General features: G+C 40.2%; 1 protein-coding gene across 3 annotated transcripts; it reads left to right on the top strand.

The window, feature by feature from the left end:
• Nucleotides 1-2,044: 2,044 nt before the first annotated feature.
• On the top strand, nt 2,045-20,112 carry LOC130922514 (stonin-1). 3 transcript variants are annotated; one of them, XM_057847294.1, is made up of 4 exons: nt 2,045-2,200; nt 11,117-13,047; nt 16,431-16,630; nt 18,216-20,112. In XM_057847294.1, exons 2-4 carry the CDS (start codon nt 11,187-11,189, stop codon nt 18,279-18,281), a joined length of 2,127 nt encoding a protein of 708 aa, XP_057703277.1. In that variant the 5' UTR covers nt 2,045-2,200; nt 11,117-11,186; the 3' UTR covers nt 18,282-20,112. The 3 variants fall into 3 exon arrangements, with proteins under 3 accessions (XP_057703277.1, XP_057703276.1, XP_057703278.1); XM_057847293.1 differs by having other exon boundaries at nt 16,428-16,630; nt 18,216-20,110; XM_057847295.1 differs by lacking the exon at nt 2,045-2,200 and having other exon boundaries at nt 11,122-13,047; nt 16,428-16,630.
• The last annotated feature ends 292 nt before the right edge of the window (nt 20,113-20,404 follow it).

Below are 20,404 nucleotides of genomic sequence, written 5' to 3'. Positions count from 1 at the left end.
AAGCTGAACTATTTGAAAGAGCTATTTTTTTAAACAAGTAATAGGATGTTTATTTTACAACTACCACTACTTGTTACGATGTGGGAAATGGATACTTCTTTGTCTAGCTTGTTCCCTATGCCTACACGAGCTCCGAAGCATTATTCTCTCACATTTTCAGCACACGTTGCTCCCATTACCACACAAGCGGTTCTTTGCAAGCAGGTACCCAGGAAAAAGCATTTCTTTAGGCCACATTTTTGGTATGCCTTACTCCCCACCTTCATGTTAGCGTGTGCTCGGGAAGAACGACTGCTCTTGTAAATTGAAAGTGGGTACACCATTGCACTCCTGTCAACAGTTCCCTCTTAGACCTGCTCATATACCCTCACCGGCCACTTTATTAGGTACACCATGCTAGTAACGGGTTGGACCCCCTTTTGCCTTCAGAACTGCCTCAATTCTTCGTGGCATAGATTCAACAAGGTGCTGGAAGCATTCCTCAGAGAGTTTGGTCCATATTGACATGATGGCATCACACAGTTGGTGCAGATTTGTCGGCTGCACATCCATGGTGGCACGGTGGCTGAGTGGTTAGCACGTCTGCCTCACAGTTCTGAGATCAAGGGTTCAATCCCGGGCTTCAGCCTTCCTGTGTGTTCTCCCTGTGCCTGCGTGGGTTTCCTCCGGGAACTCCGGTTTCCTCCCACATCCCAAAAACATGCATGGTAGGCTGATTGAACACTCTAAATTGTCCGTAGGTATGAGTGTGCGTGAATGGTTGTATGTCTCCTTGTGCCCTGCGATTGGCTGGCAACCAGTTCAGGGTGTCCCCTGCCTACTGCCCGTAGTTAGCTGGGATAGGCTCCAGCACCTCCGCGACCCTCATGAGGAAAAGCGGCATGGAAAATGAATGAATGATTGAACCATTACACCACCAGCCTTAGCCGTTGATACAAGGCAGGATGGATCCATGCTTTCATGTAGTTGACGCCAAATTCTGACCTTACCATCCAAATGTCGCAGCAGAAATCGAGACTCATCAGACCAGGCAACGTTTTTCCAATCTTCTATTGTCCAATTTCGATGAGCTTGTGCAAATTGTAGCCTCAGTTTCCTGTTCTTAGCTGAAAGGAGTGGCACCCGGCGTGGTCTTCTGCTGCATTAGCCTATCTGCCTCAAAGTTCGACGTACTGTGCATTCAGAGATGCTCTTCTGCCTACCTTGGTTGTAACGGGTGGTTATTTGAGTCACTGTTGCCTTTCTATCAGCTCGAACCAGTCTGGCCTTTCCCCCCTGACCTCTGGCATCAACAAGGCATTTCCGCCCACAGAACGGCCGCTCACTGGATATTTTTTCTTTTTCGGACCCTTCTCTGTTAACCCTAGAGATGGTTGTTCGTGAAAATCCCAGTAGATCAGCAGTTTCTGAAATACTGAGACCAGCCCTTCTGGCACCAACAACCATGCCACGTTCGAAGTCACTCAAATCACCTTTCTTCCCCATACTGAAGCTCTGTTTGAACTGCAGGATATTGTCTTAAACCATGTCTACATGCCTAAATGCACTGAGTTACCGCCATGTGATTGGCTGATTAGAAATTAAGTGTTAACGAGCAGTTGGACAGGTGTACCTAATAAAGTGGCCGGTGAGTGTAATCCTGCCAGCTTGGGTGGTGAAAAAGTAAATTTTTTTGACTCAGCAATTGAGAGTGAATTTTTTTTTTTTTAGTCTTTGCACGTTTTCAGCACTCATTTTTAAACATTTAATGTACAGTATTTTAAAAGGGAAAAAAAGTTTGCAGAACTTTTAAATTGCTCTGGAAGTGGGAGTGATGTTCTTTGAAGTGTGTTGGACTAGAGATGTGATTGTCCTTTGTTGTCTCTATTGTTCCTTTTTCTTTTATGACAACTAACTTGAAAGACTGCCATCCATCATCTTGTCCATAAGAATAATAAGTCTAATCACCCAACCATAACTAAAGCACTGTACTGTATCAACGCCCCTGAATGAAGTGAAGTTGTTTTTTCCCATATTCATGAATGCATCTCAACTCTGTTGCTTCCTGCGGTGTCCTGTCGGACTCGGAGGACAGTCGGAGGAGTTCAGTCAACACTCCCGGGACTCTCTCTCTGCCATTTTGAACATAACCGACCAGCCAACATCAGCGTCCATCAAAATTAAGCGATGACCTCAAAGAGTAAGCGATCTTCGTGAACTTGTAAGTTTCTTTCGCATTTGGGACAATTCGTTCCTGTTCATAAGAGTTGTGATTGTTTTGAGTGACGTACCACACCGCACCGACAAGTAGGTCTTTTGGTCGAAGTCGTGCTAATGTTTTTGCATTGGCTGTTGTCAGTCACAGTCTTGCAGTGATAAAGTCAATGGCGTCTGTTCTTTAAACTTTTGTTAAGATTGTGACTAAGCACTCGGTAAAGTTGACGAAATCAAAACAATGGCGTTTAGCGGTGAGCGGAGAAAGGCCTGAGTGTCCGTGACACGGAGCTTGGACGGCGGTGGTGTCGTGGGTGTCAGTCGCTCGATCAGGCTAGAGCTCCGCATGGTAGTTTTAATTCGAGTAAACAACAAGTTTAGACGGTTTATTACTTTTTCATGCCTGTCTAAACATTTACTGAACCGCTATCTACTCTTAAGAGCATCTCCTCAGCCGTTTGCATTACTTTATAACGTAAACGCACGGCGGTCACAACGTACACTTGCACAAACCAATAACTCGGCTTGTTCTTCATTATTTTGATTAGCATTCACAATTAAAACTAAAACGAGTAACAACAATTATAGTTTTAATTTGTTAATTGAACATTGTTAATTATAATGGTAGGCATTTGCACGCATTCATTAAAATGGGGGATAGAGGGTATTAACTATATATATTAGGGGTGTGACATAGGGTGACCACATTTTGACTTCCAAAAAAGAGGACACTCGGCCCGGCCTTGAGATACTTGAATTTTATTTTTACTCGAAGATCACTCAAAGATGCCTATATCACGCACTTTTTTTTGTACTCAACAGGCTTTATTCTTCCTAAAAAAATAATTGAATAGTAAAAACAAACACAAAAAAAAAAAAAAACGAATATTGATTAAAAAAAATTAATATAATGCACACCCATGAAAATGTAGTCCAGTCACTACACACACAAAGTAGGCTATGTGCCAACTCACTTATTTTAAATTACTATCGCGACAATTGTCGTTGACAAACAGGGCACATACGAAGTATAGACCCTACCCACGTGACGTCACAACGCCGCTCTCCTGAATGGTACCGCCCACTTGTCTGTCAAAACATAGTGTTAACCTGTTACGGCTACGTACATTTCTCCTATTTACGGCGTGTTTTTCTGCTCCTTAACATTAATAATCAAAATGGTGAGGGCGTGTGTGGCTGTTGGTTGCACTAACAGAGAAGATGGAAGGAGAGACTTGAAGTTTTACCGTATTCCGAGGGATCCAAAGAGGAGAGCGAAATGGACGGCTGCAATTCGACGTGAAAACTGGGCACCAAAAAATCACCACAAACTATGTAGTAGTCATTTTATATCAGGTAAGATGCATTTAAGATATACTTAGAGGGTTTTGGGCTGACAAATAACCACAATTAAGATCATTGCGAGGCTAATCGCCGACAACATACGGCGTAGTACGACATAGTTTCAAATTCAAGATGTTTGTGACTTCCCTTTCTTCCACCATCGTTATTTTTTGAATAATATTTAGCTGGTACCAAGTGAAAGAAACTGGCCTCGTCTACGGGGCTGACAAATAACCACAATTAAGATCATTGCGAGGCTAATCGCCGACAACATACGACGTAGTACGACATAGTTTCAAATTCAAGATGTTTGTGACTTCCCTTTCTTCCACCATCGTTATTTTTTGAATAATATTTAGCTGGTACCAAGTGAAAGAAACTGGCCTCGTCTACGGGGCTGACAAATAACCACAATTGAGATAATTGCTAGGCTAATCGCCGACAACATACACGTATGTATGTAGTGAGAGTGCTATCGCTAAACCATATAAACATTAAAAGCCTTAACTCCATTGACAAACGACATGAAATACATTAGACTTGACAGTGGATGTTAGCAATAACAAAAGATTTTGAATTGAAAATTTCGTAACTCACCTTTCCAAGCACAAGATAGATTCCTGCCGAATTTTTGTGGACGAGGACCTGTTTCACCCAACCAGCAACGAAGTATTTATAAGCCTCCAAGCTCTTGAAGTTTTTCAAATTTTCGTGAGAATAGGATGATTTTGTGTGGACAAGATAATTGTAAATATCAGCGTAGCAGATGTCAGGCAGACAGGGCGAAGACAGTGGGTCGAAAAACATCGATTTGGGCATCAAATATGGATCTGGCGACTGTATAGAACGAAGCTTTTCAACATAACGCCTTTTATGCAACACATCCAGTGAGTTTACGGCATCAGAAAGCACCGGGTCTTCCATGAAATGCATTTTAAATTCCTCGATCAATTGAAAACAATGCTAATACAGAGACAAAATGACGGACAAGTGGGCGGAACCACACAGCGAGCACGTGGTTTTGTGACGTCGGTGGGTAGGGTATATAGACCCTACTCACCAACGTCACAGAATGACGTGTCGCTGTATCCGGCCGCCATATTATCCGTCTTTGTTTATCCGTATTCTCAATGGTTTCAATTTGTCGTGCAATTTATAGTGCAATTCATGGAAGCCCCGGTGCTTTCAGACGCTGTAAACTCATTGGATGCGTTGCATAAAAGGCATTATGTGGAAAAGCTTCAGTCTATCCATTCGCCAGATCCATATTTGATGCCTAAATCGATATTTTTCGACCCGCTGTCTTCGCCCTCTCGGCCTGACATCTGCTACCCTGATATCTACAACTATCTTGTCCACACAAAATCAGCCTATTCTCACGAAAGTTTGAAAAACTTTAAGAGCAGCACTCTAAGCAACATTACCCCGTGTGACCCTTTACTTCCAATTTTCTAAAATGGCGACAATCAATTTAAAAAAAAAAGTTGACTGCGATGGCCGACGCTTCAAGGATAGGCGGATATTGGACTATTTCTTCAATAAAACACGCAACAACTGTGTCTGCCTCATTTGCAAAGAGACAGTCGCTGTTTTCAAAGAGTTTGATGTGACGCGATAATGATATTACCGAACAAGACACGCTAACATGTACGACATCACAGGGAAGATACGCAGCCAGAAATTATAGCAACTTGAAGCTAGTTTAATTTCACAGCAGCAGTATTTCGCAAGAGCCCGAGTGTCGAAAGAGAACGCCACAAAGACGAGACTGTTGAAATTATGAATTAAAAAAAAATAATAAAGCAAATGTGACACACAGAAGGGCTTGCTAAAATGTGTTTAAATATATTGTTCTATGTAAATCAGCCAAGGTAGCCCCCCGCATTTTTACCACACCAAATCTGGCCCCCTTTGCAAAAGGTTTGGACACACCTGTTTAACTGATGAGCCGTAGACGAGGCCAGCTTCTTTCACTTGGTACCAGCTAAATATTATTCAAAATGTAATGATGGTGGAAGAAATAAGCATCTTGAATTTGAAACTGTATGTTGTCGGCGATTAGCCTCGCAGAGATCTTAATTGTGGTTGTCAGCCCAAAACCCTCTAAATATATATTAAATGCATCTTACCAGACATAAAATGACTACTACATAATCTGTGGTAATCATTTGGAGCCCAGTTTTCTCGTCGAATTGCAGCAGTCCATCTCGCTCTCCTCTCCGGGTCTCTCGGAATACGGTAGAACTTCAAGTCTCTCCGTCTATCTTCATTGTTATTGCAACCAACCGCCACACACGCCTTCACCATTTTGATTATTAATGTTAACGAGCAGAAAAACACGCCATAATAGGAGGAATTTACGTAGCGGTAATGCGTCAACACGACGAGTAGACGGACAATATGGCGCGGAGGCGTGGTTGTGACGTCATGTGAGTAGGGTCTATAGCTTTGAGTGCACCACAGCGGGGTCAAACCATTTTTCTGCTGAGACGGGGGGGGGGATGTTTTGTAATTAAATGTTTGCACTGGGCCAGTGTTCTGTCAGATTTTGTACCCCATCAAAAATTGCAAGTTTGCGGTTCTGCAAATGCGCGTAACGTTACAAACGGCAGTGAATGCAGGGATTCCAAGGTACACACCAAAAACTTTTTATAAATAAAGGAATTACAGTGGGGAGAACAAGTATTTGATATTACTCACAATGGGAAAACCCATTGGCAGTGTATCAAATACTTGTTCTCCCCACTGTATGTACTTATGTTTGGTCATGGGCGCACACGAAGGAAAGTTCTCTCTCACCGCGTCTTTCCCATGCCGTTAAGCATTTATTCACGCCGTATTCATGTTGCAAAAGTATGTTTATGATGCAACTTGTTTATATTTAAGTGTTCAACTGAATGTAAAACAATGGTTACAGTGATCTCTCGATACTTCGCGTCAGAAACTTCCCTCAGTCTATCATAATAATAATTAATTTTAGAAAACATATTGATGAAATTACACATAAACTGTCAAGATATGCTGCTCTTTTCTTTAAACTGAGACACTATCTCCCACTCTCTGCACTTCTCATTTTGTATAAATCTTTATTTGAACCACACTTACAATACTGTAATGTCATATGGTGCAACACATATCCAACTTATTTAAAAAAGCTTGAAATACTACAGAAAAAAGTTATACGTGCCCTAACATGGTCTGAGTTTAATGCTCCAACTAAAATAAATTTTCACCGCCACCACCTCCTGAGGCTTAAAGACCACAACTATTACCAAAATGCTTGTGTAATGTGTAAGATTATCTATAGACTAAATTATAAATTAGGTGACCTCGTCCCAGTCTGTACTCCTCAACACACATACACTACCAGAAGAAAACATCAAATCACAGGAAAAAAACGAAGGCTAAAGTGTACAAGTTTTAGCATTGTGTGCAAAGGACCACAGATTTGGAATGAACTGGATGAAACACTTAAAATGTCACACTCCATCTCCATCTTTAAGAAAAAACTCAAAACTCATCTCCTAGCAATGTATATATAATATGCTGATTCTTTGAATAATACTACTGGTGTCTCTTATCAAATCCAATGTAACCAAAATTTTGAAATTGCCCACAGTTAATTGTGTGTGTGTGCATGTGTGTATGTGTGTTTTGTCTAACTGGGCCCCTGCTAAAAGCTTTGAATAGCTTCTTTGGAGTGTCCGATTCGCCCACCTTAACATGTGAACTGCTAGCGTATGATCATGTACTGTATTTGTTGATGTGCGAATAAACTGAAACTATCATGGATTTTTTTCAATTAAAAAAAAAAAAAAAAAAAAAATTCAGATTAGCTGTCCCGAGCTGATCGCATAGGGACACTCTCGCTCCCTCCCTTCCTCTCCCTGCCCTTTATTCATCAGGCAGTGCACGTGCACTGGAGTTGCTTATTAAAGTTAACGATGATTGACAGATGTTTGTGTTTCATCTTGCCAGAGTCACGAACTTCAAAAGCCTGCATGCATCAATCATCATTTAACTTGTTAAACAGTTGCTGTGGCAACTCATTGTGTCTGTGTAAGTCAGGGGTGTCCAAACTTTTTGCAAAGGGGGCCAGATTTGGTGTGGTAAATATGTGGGGGGCCGACCTTGACTGACGTCATTTACGTAGAACAATATATTTAAGCAAATTTTAGCAAGCCATTCCGTGTGTCACATTTGCTTCATTATTTTTTTAAATTAATAATTTCAACAATCTCGCAACTAGCCTTTGTGGCGTTCTCTTTCGACTCGGGCTCTTGCGAAATACTGCTGCTGTGAAATTAAACTAGCTTCAAGTTGCTTCAATTTCTTGCTGCGTATCTTCCCTCTAATCTTGTCGTACATGTCAGAGTGTCTTGTTTGGTAATATCGCCTCACATTGAAATCTTTAAAAACAGCGACTGTCTCTTTGCAAATGACGCAGACACAGTTGTTGCGTATTTTAGTGAAGAAACAGTCCAATTTCCACCTATCCTTGAAGCGTCGGCCGTCACAGTCAACTTTCTTTTTTTTTTGTTGATTGTCGCCATTTTAGAAAATGGAAGTAATAGGTCACACGGGGTAATGTTGCATGAAGCAATTATCAGAGAATCCCAAAATTTGAAAAATAAGGTCCTAATGAAACCTTTTTTTCAAATTTGTGAAATGAAAAGTCAAAATGAATATATGTGTAATAAGCGCTCTAATATCTATAACCCATGCTAAATCATGTTTTTTTTTTCTCATGGAACCTGCAGATGCATTTGTTGACTTGCATCCATCATTTTTTTTTTTTTTCAAAAAGTCAAAATTCTAAGTCAGTCTCAAAATCATGAAATTTTAGGTGTTTAAAATGTGATACATTCGGCAATAAAGGGTTTAAGTGCTGCTGCCTTTTAGTGGGTGAATGAGGAGCAGCATTTCGTCTGTAAGCTACTTCATATGCTGGTTGCAGTACTGCTGACCAATTTATTAAGTCTGTGTGTGGGCCAGACGTTATTGATTATATGACAGAGGCTGGGGGCCGGATGAAATTTGACCACGGGCCGCATTGGGCACCCGGGCCGGACTTTGGACATGTCTGGTGTAAGTGCTCTCAGCAGTGTGAGCAGATTTGAGTGGACTCACTCAATGAAGCATTTAATGAAGCCAAGCATTTTCTGCTACTTTATTCTTGTTTAAAAATAATTCTGTGGGACGGTAACATGTTTAAAACTTAACATAATTGTTATATTTGAAGTGCTTAAAAACATTTATTAAAATATATACTGTATATACATATTTTTTAAATTATACTTTGGGAAACAGTGAAAAACACATGTCTTATACGTACAGTATCTCTTTACAATACTAAATCTGAATAAATACATTAAACACAATTGTTTTTTTTGGGAGGGGGGGCGGCATTGTTTGCTACTTCGCGGTTTTTCACTTACCACGGCGGTTTCTGGTGTCCATTAACCGCGAAAAACTGTAACACACTGTATTCGCCTCCATAAAAGCTTCGGGAGCTAAAGCTGCCATATTTGCTAAAACAACATAGCTGTGTGACAGCCTCAGGCAGCTTGAGTTGCCAGGTTGGATATTTTATTAAGGTTTTTTTTTTATACTGTGGATAAGCCTGTGACTTTATCTGCAGTTTTGTCAGAAAGGCTCTAATTCTGAACTCATAAATGTAGGATACGGAATATGTTGTTTCCCATGATCACCCTGGGTTCACACAGCCAATGGGATGAGACTTGTGGGATGGAGTAAACCACTGTTCTGTTATATGATATCTAGTGAGATCTGCGAGAGAGTTATGGTGCATAAAAAAAGAGTAAACATGACTTGTGCTGCAGTAGTCGCGTAATTTATTTGCGACACAACACCAGTACGTGACAATGAACGAGGTAATGAACGCTGCTTACAACCGCTAGAATGAGCAGTAACGTTCATGAGACAAAAATATGATGCGTTCAGTGCACGTTGGCCCAAAATATGAACGTATTCATGAACAATCGTTCATTCAGCGCATTCATGCACAACATTAGGCAATGAGTTAATGGTGGTGTCATGTGTTATATTTCCGTTGATAGTGTTTTGTTAGGGGAAAAGAGCTGAAGTCCATGTAATTCAAGTTAATTACGGTTTACCAGTGATGACTGTTGTGTTTCCAGTATGTGCTGAGCAGCAGTTTTTCTTCTGCTCGCTGACTGATGAGTCGACACTTTGCCTCTGGAAATGGGTCATCGTAATTTCGGCTCTGCACTTGTTAAGTCACTGTGGTCAACATCCATCAAATTTGGTTGTTTAGTACATTTTTTGTTTTGTATTTTACCATGGAATTAACGTGCCACCTCATTGAGCTTGTAGTAATTGCTCAACTATCAGCAGATGATCCTCCTAAGTTTAAAGTGATTTTTTTTCTTTTTAAAATTCAGTTTTAATGACAGAATAGAGATGTCAAAGAAATCGGGTTGCTTCATGGAAAGAACAGATTGGTGCCATGTTACGACCCGTTTGACTCACTCTGGTCTGTCTGTTTTTCAGTCTTTTATGTGTTGTAGCTTGTTTGGCTGAAATGACTCAGAAATATTCAGGATTTTATGTGTGCCTGTATTTACAATGGCTTCGTCACATTGTGGATGTACTTTCCCAAGTTGCGCGAACATAAATTTAAGCATTACTTGTTGCATTTTGAGATTCAGACTAATAGGAGCACATTGCTATTTCCTGTGGCCATCATTGTTTGTCCCAAAGGAATGTATGGAATTTATTCTTTTGTCCTCTACAGATTTAGCAGCGCCTCATTTCTGTGCTGCTTAGTAAGCAGAAGTTCAGCATAGAAAAACATGAGATTGAGAGGTGATGGACTCATGGAAAAGCCTGTATTTAACTTTTGATGTCATTTGCCATAGTTTGACTTCCTGGCTGGTTTGTAGTTGAATTCATCCGTGCACTGGAGTCTCTTGATAGTGGAATTCAGAATTTTGTGTTTTAAAGGGGCGGACAACAGGGAATGTAATCTGGTTCTTCTCAGGCCACGTAAATAGTAGGTCATTGGTATAAATCTTCCATACTAAAGTAAAGCCCACATCCCAAAACAAGCATTTACATCATTAGGACACGAACAGTCAGGTTGCAGTGCACCAGGGGAACCTTAAAATTTACAGGCATCACTTATCATCACCTCAATGCCAAATATCACAATATATCACAATATTGTACAAAGAAAACACCGAACTTGATTAATCTACGGTAACTATACTACCCCACCACTTCTACAAATACCTTTTGCCTATTTAATCTCAACGCATGCACAGTTTATGGACAAACTAGACTTGTGCTTGCTTGTGTGAACAATAGCAATTGTTGTGAAGACATTGGCTGCCATTGACAGCACTAGATGTCCAATCCATTGGAACTGGTTGCCACCCTCCCACTTTAAACGGATTAGCCGTCTACTAGTGATACACTCATTTTCATTCAGTTTTTATGAACCACATGAAAAGACCCATCATCAACAGCACAGAAAGAGTTCATTTAATCTATGATAAAAATTTCTAATTACTCCCCGCATTTTGTTTTCTTGCAGATAAGAATTCCTCTCTGTAGGACAGGTCTCTAAGCAAAGCAGGAGCTTTTGCTCTGAAGTGCTATCAGCCATGTGTTCCACCAATCACTCCAACTGGGTAACATTTGACGATGACAACACACCGCTGTCCTCCCCACAAAAACCACTACAGTCACCAGAGTGTATTAAAGTGGCACTTCCACGCCCCAATGGACTTAAATTAGTGTTTCCTCCTATTAGAGACACTTCCTGGAGCTTCAACAGTTCCCTGGAATCTCCTCAAAGCCAGTCAAGTGCCAGTGGACGTTCCTCTCTTTCGAGTAACACACCCCTTTGCACACCTAGGAGTGGCATTCCAAGTGTCTCGTCTCCATTTCGCTCCAACTCCAGGGAGGAAAGTAACTTCTTCAACAACTTCAACAACACACCGGGAGCCTCTGTTCCCTCTTTTGCACCGGAAACCCCAAATCTATGCACTGACGGACCAACACCCTTTCCTACTTTCCAGGGGAACTCTGGACACTTAAACCCTTTCTGGGACAGCTCCGGACACAGCGTTGATGCGGAGAGCTCCTCCTCAGACTCTGAATGTGACAATAGTTTACCACGTTTCTTTATACGGACCAAAGATGGCAGTGAACCTCCACGTGATCACCTCCAAAACACTTTGTCTTTAGTTTGCAACAAAATTGAAGGGCTGCGAGCAGATTTGGACAATAATGGTGGGACAGATACACAGAAGAGCGACGACAGGCGGCTCAGTTCGAAATGTGAGGTGATAAGCGATGGTCCCCCTGAGTTTGTCCCCCGTGGTTTGTTTCGTAGCCACAGGAGAGACGGATGGCCTGTAATGCTCAGGATTCCAGAAAAAAAGAACCGCATGTCTTCAAGGCAATGGGGCCCAATCTATCTTCGCTTGTTACCAGGGGGTGTGTTGCAGATGTACTATGAGAAAGGTCTCGAGAAGCCCTTCAAAGAGTTTCAACTACTGCCTCATTGCCGGCTCTCGGACCTCAAGATAGAAAGCTACAGTGAGCCCCGCAAAGTCCTCACAGTGAAAGTTGAACATTTCACCTACATTGAAAAGAAACGCTACCACCCCAAGCTGGAGGTGAATCATGAAGCAGAAGTGGAGCAACTGCTCAAGTTTGGCTCAACTGTACATAAAGACATGGAAGACCTTGTGGTCTCCATGGAGGAGGAGATCTTTAAGCTGCCTTTGCTACACCAACCTAGGCGGAATTACGAGGAGCAAGAGCTGTCACTGCAGATCACTGACCACATGTGGGTGCAACAAGATAAGTTTGGAGGAGTTATGGAACGCACTGCCTTTACACAGATTCACTGTCTTGCTTTCCTGAATGGAGTTGGCGATTGCTTTCTTGCACTAAACGATCTCAACCTCTTGCGTTCAAATGCAAGTTATGGATCAGAAGATGGCACTGAGATCTGGATGGAGATCACAGACTCCCGCTTTCACAAGTGTGTGAATGAAACAGAGTTTAGCACCTCCAGACTGATAAAATTCTGCCCACCTGATGCATGTAGGGTGGAGCTGATGCGGTACAAGACAATGTTTTTGGGTTGCACAGAAGTTCCTTTTTCTATAAAAGCTGTGGTGACAGTTCAAGGTGCCTATGTGGAGCTACAGGTCTTTCTTAATATGTCAGGGACATTTATCTCCACAATGGGGGTATCGGACACATATCCGCTGTGTGAGAATGTAGAAGTGCGAGTGCCGGTACCGGGTGAATGGGTGAAAGTGACACAAACAGCGGCCTTACTGCGCCAGCGATCACTAAAGGCCCGTATGAACAGAAATGCCTGCTTGGGGTCCTTCGGCACTTTGCAGTCACAGCCTGTCATGCAGGTGTCAGTTGGCAGTGTCAAGTATGAGAACGTCTACTCTGCTGTTGTATGGAAGATTGACAGACTCCCGGCAAAGAATACAGGTAATACACATACTGCACACAGTCTTGAGTAAGCCATGCCATCACAAAGTGATATACTTAACTAATAAAAACTTCTAGACGTTGTTGTTCAACATTGATCTGGTTTATATTTGTATATTTTCTGCTATTATCTGGTGAAATGGCAACAATTTCTTAACCTATATGACCTTGTAACCCTCATTTAATCAGTTCTTAATTCATTCTTTCAAAATGCGAATACAAAATAAAATACCCGAGTGTTTCTTCCAACTATGCCGACTTGCACTTTCATTTAGAAATAAATTAAAATACCTGAGCTTAGCCTCAAACGATACAAATTTAGCCTCAAACGATACAAAAAATAAATGAGGATCTAAGTACAACATAAGAACAATTGCATCGCAAAAGTCCGCTAGCGTCAATGCTATAAAATGCTTCCCATGCTTTTTTTTTTTTTTTTACTACAATGCTCTTACCAAATTATTCAAACACATATTCCCTCAAAAAAACTGCTAAATATACCTCTAAATTACGAAAGCATTAAAAAAAACATCAGCTCAAACAAAAACATACCTTAACAGGGAGGAGCTGGATTCAGCCATGTTAAGTGAGTTAAAGTACATTCACTTTGCCACTGGAGGGCAGTGTATCCACCCAAATTCAAACACTTTCAAAACAAACCTTTACAACGCCACTCTGAACTAATACTCGAAACAGCAAAATTTGATTCAAAACTTTTTTTTTTTTAATCGAATTGCTCAAGTTTATGGATTGATTTTTGCAGTACTAATTTATGCTCTATATAATAATTAAAAAAAAAAAAAGTTGTGCTGGCTGGTGTCACCATGGTTTAGGGCCAGTTAACATTTTACAGTAAGTTACTGCCACCTTGTGGTCATAAAAATTCATTGCATCCACCGTTTGACAGAGTTTGAAACACATGCGCATTCACTTTTACAGGACACAACCTGTTGGTCGCATTGACGCTGTTGAGTGCTTTCTTTTACATTTCTGTCTTGGAAGCTACAGTCATGTGAAAAAACTAGGACACTCCATTAATTATTCAGTTCTTTATGAAGAACTGTTCACATATCAATGTCTGATCTTGTTTTTCTTTATCTATGGAAAAGAAAGTGATCTAATTGCAGGTAAACAACCAAATTTAACATTATTTTACTCATTAAACCAAATATATCAACAAAAATGCATACCGGTATTCTAACTGAGGAAAAAGTTAGGACACCCTACCACCTAATAGCTAGTGTTACCTCCTTTGGCTGAAATAACTTCAGTGAGACACTTTTTGTAGCCAACTACCGGTCTTTGACATCGGTCTGAAGAAAGTTTTCCCCACTCCCCAATGCAGAATACTTTCAGCTGTGAGATGTTTGAGGGGCGTCTTACATGTACTGTACATCCTGTTTCAAGTCACCCCACAGCATCTCAATAGGATTAAGATCTGGGCTTTGACTCAGCCATTCCAGGACTCTCCATTTCTTCCTTTTCAGCTAGTCCTTGGTGGATTTACTGGTATTTTGGGGTCATTGTCATGCTGCAGGGTCCAGTTTTCCTTCAGCTTTAATTTTTTTCACCGATTATCTCACATGTTCCTCAAGCACCTTCTGATACACGATAGAATTCATGGTGGATTCTATGATGGTGAACTGGCCAGGTCCTGCTTTAGCAAAGCATCCCCAAACCATGACACTTATCCACATAATTCAATTTTAGATTCATCTGTCCAACGAACATTATTCCAGAAGTCTTTGTCTTTGTCTACATTTACTCAGGCAAACTTAAGTCTGGCCTTCATGTTCTTCTTGGAGAGCAAAGGTTTCCTCCTTGCACACCTCCCATGAAGGTTAAACCATGAAGGTGAACTCTCTTTCTGATTGTAGAGGCATGCACTTTCACATCAACATTAGCAAGAGCCTGCGGTAGGTCCCGTAATGACATTTTAGGGTTTTTGGAGACTTCTTTTAGCATTTTGCGGTCTGCTCTCGGGATGAACTTGCTTGGACGGCCAGATCTTGGCATTTTGGCAGTTGTTTTGAATGTCCTTCACTTGTGGACTATTTTCTGGACAGTGGAATGCCCGATTTTATATTCTTTTGAGATCTTTTGAAATCCCATACAAGACTCATAAACGTCTACTATCTTCTTTCTAAAGGCCTCAGGCAGCTCCTTTGATCTTACCATGGTGTTTTCTCTCACTTCAACAATCAGGGGCAAAGCAAACTAAATGTGAGGTTTAAATCAGGCAAGCCTTCTTCAAAACACTGGGTAATGATGTTCTAATCATGTGCACCTGATGTGATGCACCTGTGTGTGATTTTAGCCATTTTAAGTAGGATTGAATGTGGGGGTGTCCTAATTTATTCCTCAACAGAAATTGCATTCATTTTAAATTACATTTGACAGAAAGTTATATATAAAAAAAACAATCCGTTCTAATTGTTTAGTTATATTACTTGACTCTCTTTAGATTGTTAAAATTGATAATATCCTTATGACCAAATATGTTAAAAAACACACAGGCTTCCATCGGGTGTCCTATTTTTTTCACATGACCATATATGTCTGAAAGTATTTTACATCTATCCCAACCCGTTAATATGCAGTATATTTGTGTTTATGAGGAAAAGCTATATGAACGGAATTTGTTAATAAATTCTGCTGTGTGGAAGCTAACCTATACTTAAGCTTGTAACTCAAGTGAAATGCAGTGTCTACATGGTATTTGTATACCGGGATGTATTGTGCAGTTGTGTTGAATGCATGCATGTTTTTTTTTGTCAGAGTTTCACAAACCTAAACGAATTGCTTCATATAAAAACAATAAAAGACCTAGCCTTGTGCTTTATTGGAGGACAATAAATGTTAGCTGGCTGTCTGGCAGTGCACAAAGAAACGCACTGTTTTGGGCAGTACACCTTTATATTTCTTTATTAGAGCTAAAAAGTAACAAAATAATCCAGAAATACAGTGGCATTGCCGAAAGAAACAAAAATATATATGTTATATCCTCCACAACACTCCTGGAAAAAGAGGAGGAGGAAGTACTGTAAACAGTACATTGATGTAAAATGTATGGAACGTTTGTTCAAATAAAAAAAAAACTACTTTTTTTTCCAGTATCTGATCGGGATTCTGTATCGGCAGATTCTCAAAATCAGGTGACTCGGACTCGGGTGCAAAAATATGCGGTTGGGACATCCCTAAATAGGATAGTTTTCTGTGTTAGTGTTAACTGGTCTATGAAAATATGTTGTTTTAATTGCGGAAGTCTAGAGTCTTTATTTATGACCAAATGATAGTTAATAATTTAATTAACACTAATTTATTATTTCTAGTTTGTGAGTCACACTGCACTAAACGTCAACTTGTTTGCTCTCTTTCAGCAGTCAGCCACCCTCATTCATTCTCCTGCAAACTAGAGCTTGGATCTGACCAGGAAATCCCAAGCGACTGGTATCCCTTCATCACCATGGAATGTGAGATTATGGGCGCCGTCGTGTCACAGTCTACAGTCAAGTCACTGGGAACGGTCAATGACATCCAGCCGCAGAAACACGTGACCAGCTGGACACGCTATCATTGTCAGGTAAGCTGTTTCAGTTGCAACCTAGGGTGAACCTAATGGACAAAAGTACTCATACATGTGGCGGAAAACACGGACTAGACTGAAAAAGCAGTTTCTGCTCTTGCACCCCTCTTTAAAATAAACTCCTGTATTTTAGGCCAAAAGAACTGTTGTGTTTGATGGGACAATGTGTCTATATGCTGCCATAGCAGATTCATGCCGCATGAAGCCCCTACACTATTTTTAATTTGTCCATTTTACCCTGGAAACCCCCGTTTACAAATGTCGCGCAACCGCTTTTGTTTCAACACAGCCATAAAACAAAGGTAATTTATTTATTTATTTTTATTTATTTATTTATTATTCAAAATGTAATTTTTAGCTTTGAATCATTAATTGATGTCTAATATTTCGTTTAAAAAAAAAAAAGACTTCAAAAAATTATTAATATTCACTCGCATATTTTAAACTTTTAAACAAATTACGTTACAATTAAAAAATTGGCGTCTGTAAAAAAAATCACGGATATCTATCTCATAACTATCACTTAATTGTATTTTTTTTGTTACTGTCTCATTTTCTCCTATATGTTAGATGATAAATAATTGATCTAAACAAAGTAAAATTGGGGGGGAAAAAAACGTTTAATGCAGGGGTGGGCAAACCGGTCCTCGAGGGCCGCAGTGGGTCCTGGTCTTTGTTCCAACTGATCCAGCACCGAGCTTTTAACCAATGAGGTTTCAATGGAAACAAGAAGCACCTGACTGCAATCAACTGATTGCACTTATAACACACCAGATTGGTGAAAAGGTGTCCTCTTGATGGGTCGCAGCAAAAACCCGCACCCACAGCGGCCCTTTGTGGAATAGTTTGCCCACCCCTGGTTTAAAGAGTAAATATATGAAAATGAACATCTCGACCACTCCTTGATGTCTGCGATTCCTGCATCACGACCCTTGTTATATGACCGTGTTTCACCCATAAAATCTGCCAAAAATCCGGCTGTGGCCATTCACAGCTGTGTCTTGACACTCAGTGATACATGCTACATGGAGTTTTTGGATTGAAAAGAGGTAAGTACGCGATAAAATCTCGTACTTACTCTCGTTAAAATCATGGCGTCTTTAATTCTGCTCTCGCGTGCTCTCACCTCTAGTTAGGATTTTGCTGTATAAATTTTATTTTATTTTATTTCTAAAAAGCCCTCCTGTTCAAAATTTTTCTTCCCCCAGAAAATTGAGATTTTTTAAGCTTTCCAATGATGTATCACACATGCATACAGAACAATTTTGAAATTTGGCCAAATTGGGGGTCTCAGAGTAGAACTTCAAGTCACTTGAGTGTTTTCCGCCATACGTATTTAATAAGAAACCAACATTTAAGCCACACTGCTTTGTTGCAGAATTTTTTTTCTTTTGCATGTGCATATTCCTTTTCAACTGCAAGGTGCACCCAACATCAAACAACCCAATTATAACCCTGTGTTATAATTTGTCCATAATTTGTTATGCGTTCCATTTTTATGGCTAAGTTGAAACTTGCAGAGTTAATTGTTCACCGTATTTACAGTTTGAGCTAATTTTCTTTTTTTTTTTTCCCTCCCCAGGTGGAAGTGGAGAAAAAAATGATTGAAACAGAATCAAAGAAGGAAGGAAGTTGTATGACACAGTGATGTACAACTGCATTCCTTTTATTGTATTTTTTGGGGGTGGGGGGTACACACACACATACATGAATTTAAATGGGCGACAAGGGATTTCTGTTTAATATTTTGTGCCATATTCTTCCAATTTCATTTTGCTTGCTAGGATTGTTCTTGAAGATTTGCCCTTCAACTTAGACTGTGTATAAACACCCTAACACTTGCACTTTACATTTAATTGTTCTAAGTAAAATAACAAATGTATGAGAACTTTATGTAGACTTGCGTTTGTATCATCTACACTGCCCTCTAAATTAATTTGCAGCCTTAGTAAACTGGCTGAGAGTATTATTAATGAACATTTATCAATGTTTGGGATGTATGGGTTTGCAATTATGCCGTATGTTGCACACTTTAATTCATTTCACTGGGGAACACTATTTGTTGAGTTGGGTCTAACAGCATATTTTTAACTCATTTTTGGGTGCGGAATCCAAAACTGATCTCGTTTTTTTCTCCATTAACTAATTTTGGAATCTGCGCTCAAATTGTAGATTTAATCAGATTTAATAGAACTCATCAGAAATGGGTTTTCAAATTGTTACCCAATGTCTGGTTCATGTTAATAATCATAAGCTCCTTTCAGATTTATATTACGCTACAATCCCGTGTATGAAGACGCGGAATTTACCGGTCTCATAGCTTTCAGATATGGGGAGATGTACCGGAAATTACCCGGGCTGGATGCTTTTAGACTTCTCCCGTGTTGGCGACTCTGTGCTCTCTGTGCGGGGAGGGTGGGGGATGGAATTTTATAACCCGGACATGACTTCATTTTTGGTCGGCATCACCAACAGAATAAATCACCCATTTCCAAAGATGGACGATGGGCTGTCTCTTCCTTTGCTCTAAGATCGAGTAGCAATTTAATTTGGTCATGTTTTCAGGTTAATTTTGCTATCTTTCTAGTTTGGCATGTTGATTTTGTTTTCCTGCGGAGAAAGAGGAAATGGGGATCGGCTCGCCATGATATTTACGTGATCAGCCTTCGCGCTGTGACCCGGGAATTAAACGACTGCTTTCACACATGCCGCGTTCTGGGTAAATCCCGGACATTATACTAAGACGCGACCCTGTTAATGTCCGTGTCATCTCCGTGTCAGTCGGCCCTGGAAATTGCTTTCAGACATAAGGGCTACCCATTTAAATCCCGGAATTTAACCGGAGTTCAGCGTATGTCTGAAATGGGCTTTAATTAAAGTTTTGATGCATGAAGAAGAGTGACTCAAGCCCAACAATACAACTAGCTGTTGAGTTTTGGCTGAATTTTTGTCTAGTTTAATTTAGTGACAATGACATCTAACAAGCTGTTGGACATTTCGTCCATGCATCATAAAAGCTGACAAATGATAATTTAAATGTGGGAAAAGTATGTGTACATCGGGAAAAGAAAATTTGTGTTTTTAAATTATGCGCCATAGTATGTCTTTGTATACAACTGCTGCTGATTCATGAATTCATGGTCTTAAATTGTGTATATTTTTTTTGGTCTTACCGCAAATGCATTTTTTTTTGTAATGAATGCTGCATTTTTCTCTTTTTGAAAACATCTCATCCCTTACTGCTGCTTAAATTCAGGTGGCCAATTCTGGTTCAATTCTGGCCGAATGTATTTTCATTAAATTGAATCTTTTGCCTAGTATTCGACTGTTAAGCCTGGTCATGGACTTAATTCCTTCAAAAAAGACTGCTATACGTGTTACCAAATTTCTGTCTTACCAAAGTAAAATGAGAAATAAACATGTATGACTTGTGAACCTCATAAATTCCATCATGGCTCTTTTGTATCTTTATATCAAACTCTATGCATACACACACTACAGTGGAACCTCTACTTACGAACGTCTCTACATACAGAATTTTCAGGTTGAGACATACCTCAACTGCAAAATATCGTCTCGTTATGAAAGAAATTTCATGATACGAAAGGCAAAGAAACTGTATGACTGGTACTCGCAGCTCCCAGAGTTTACTGAATGTGCCATTGGCTATTGCCTAGCTTTCCTGGCATCCAGTTGGCTAAGAGGAACCTCTACTGTATGTATATGTGCTTATCTCAGCGTCTTCATTCGCCCCTCGTGTACCGAAAGCTT

This window comes from Corythoichthys intestinalis, chromosome 10, assembly GCF_030265065.1.
Source record: "Corythoichthys intestinalis isolate RoL2023-P3 chromosome 10, ASM3026506v1, whole genome shotgun sequence".
NCBI classification, from domain to species: Eukaryota; Metazoa; Chordata; class Actinopteri; order Syngnathiformes; family Syngnathidae; genus Corythoichthys; species Corythoichthys intestinalis.
Note: the sequence above shows the minus strand (reverse complement) of the source record. Positions and strands in the feature narration are given on the sequence as shown.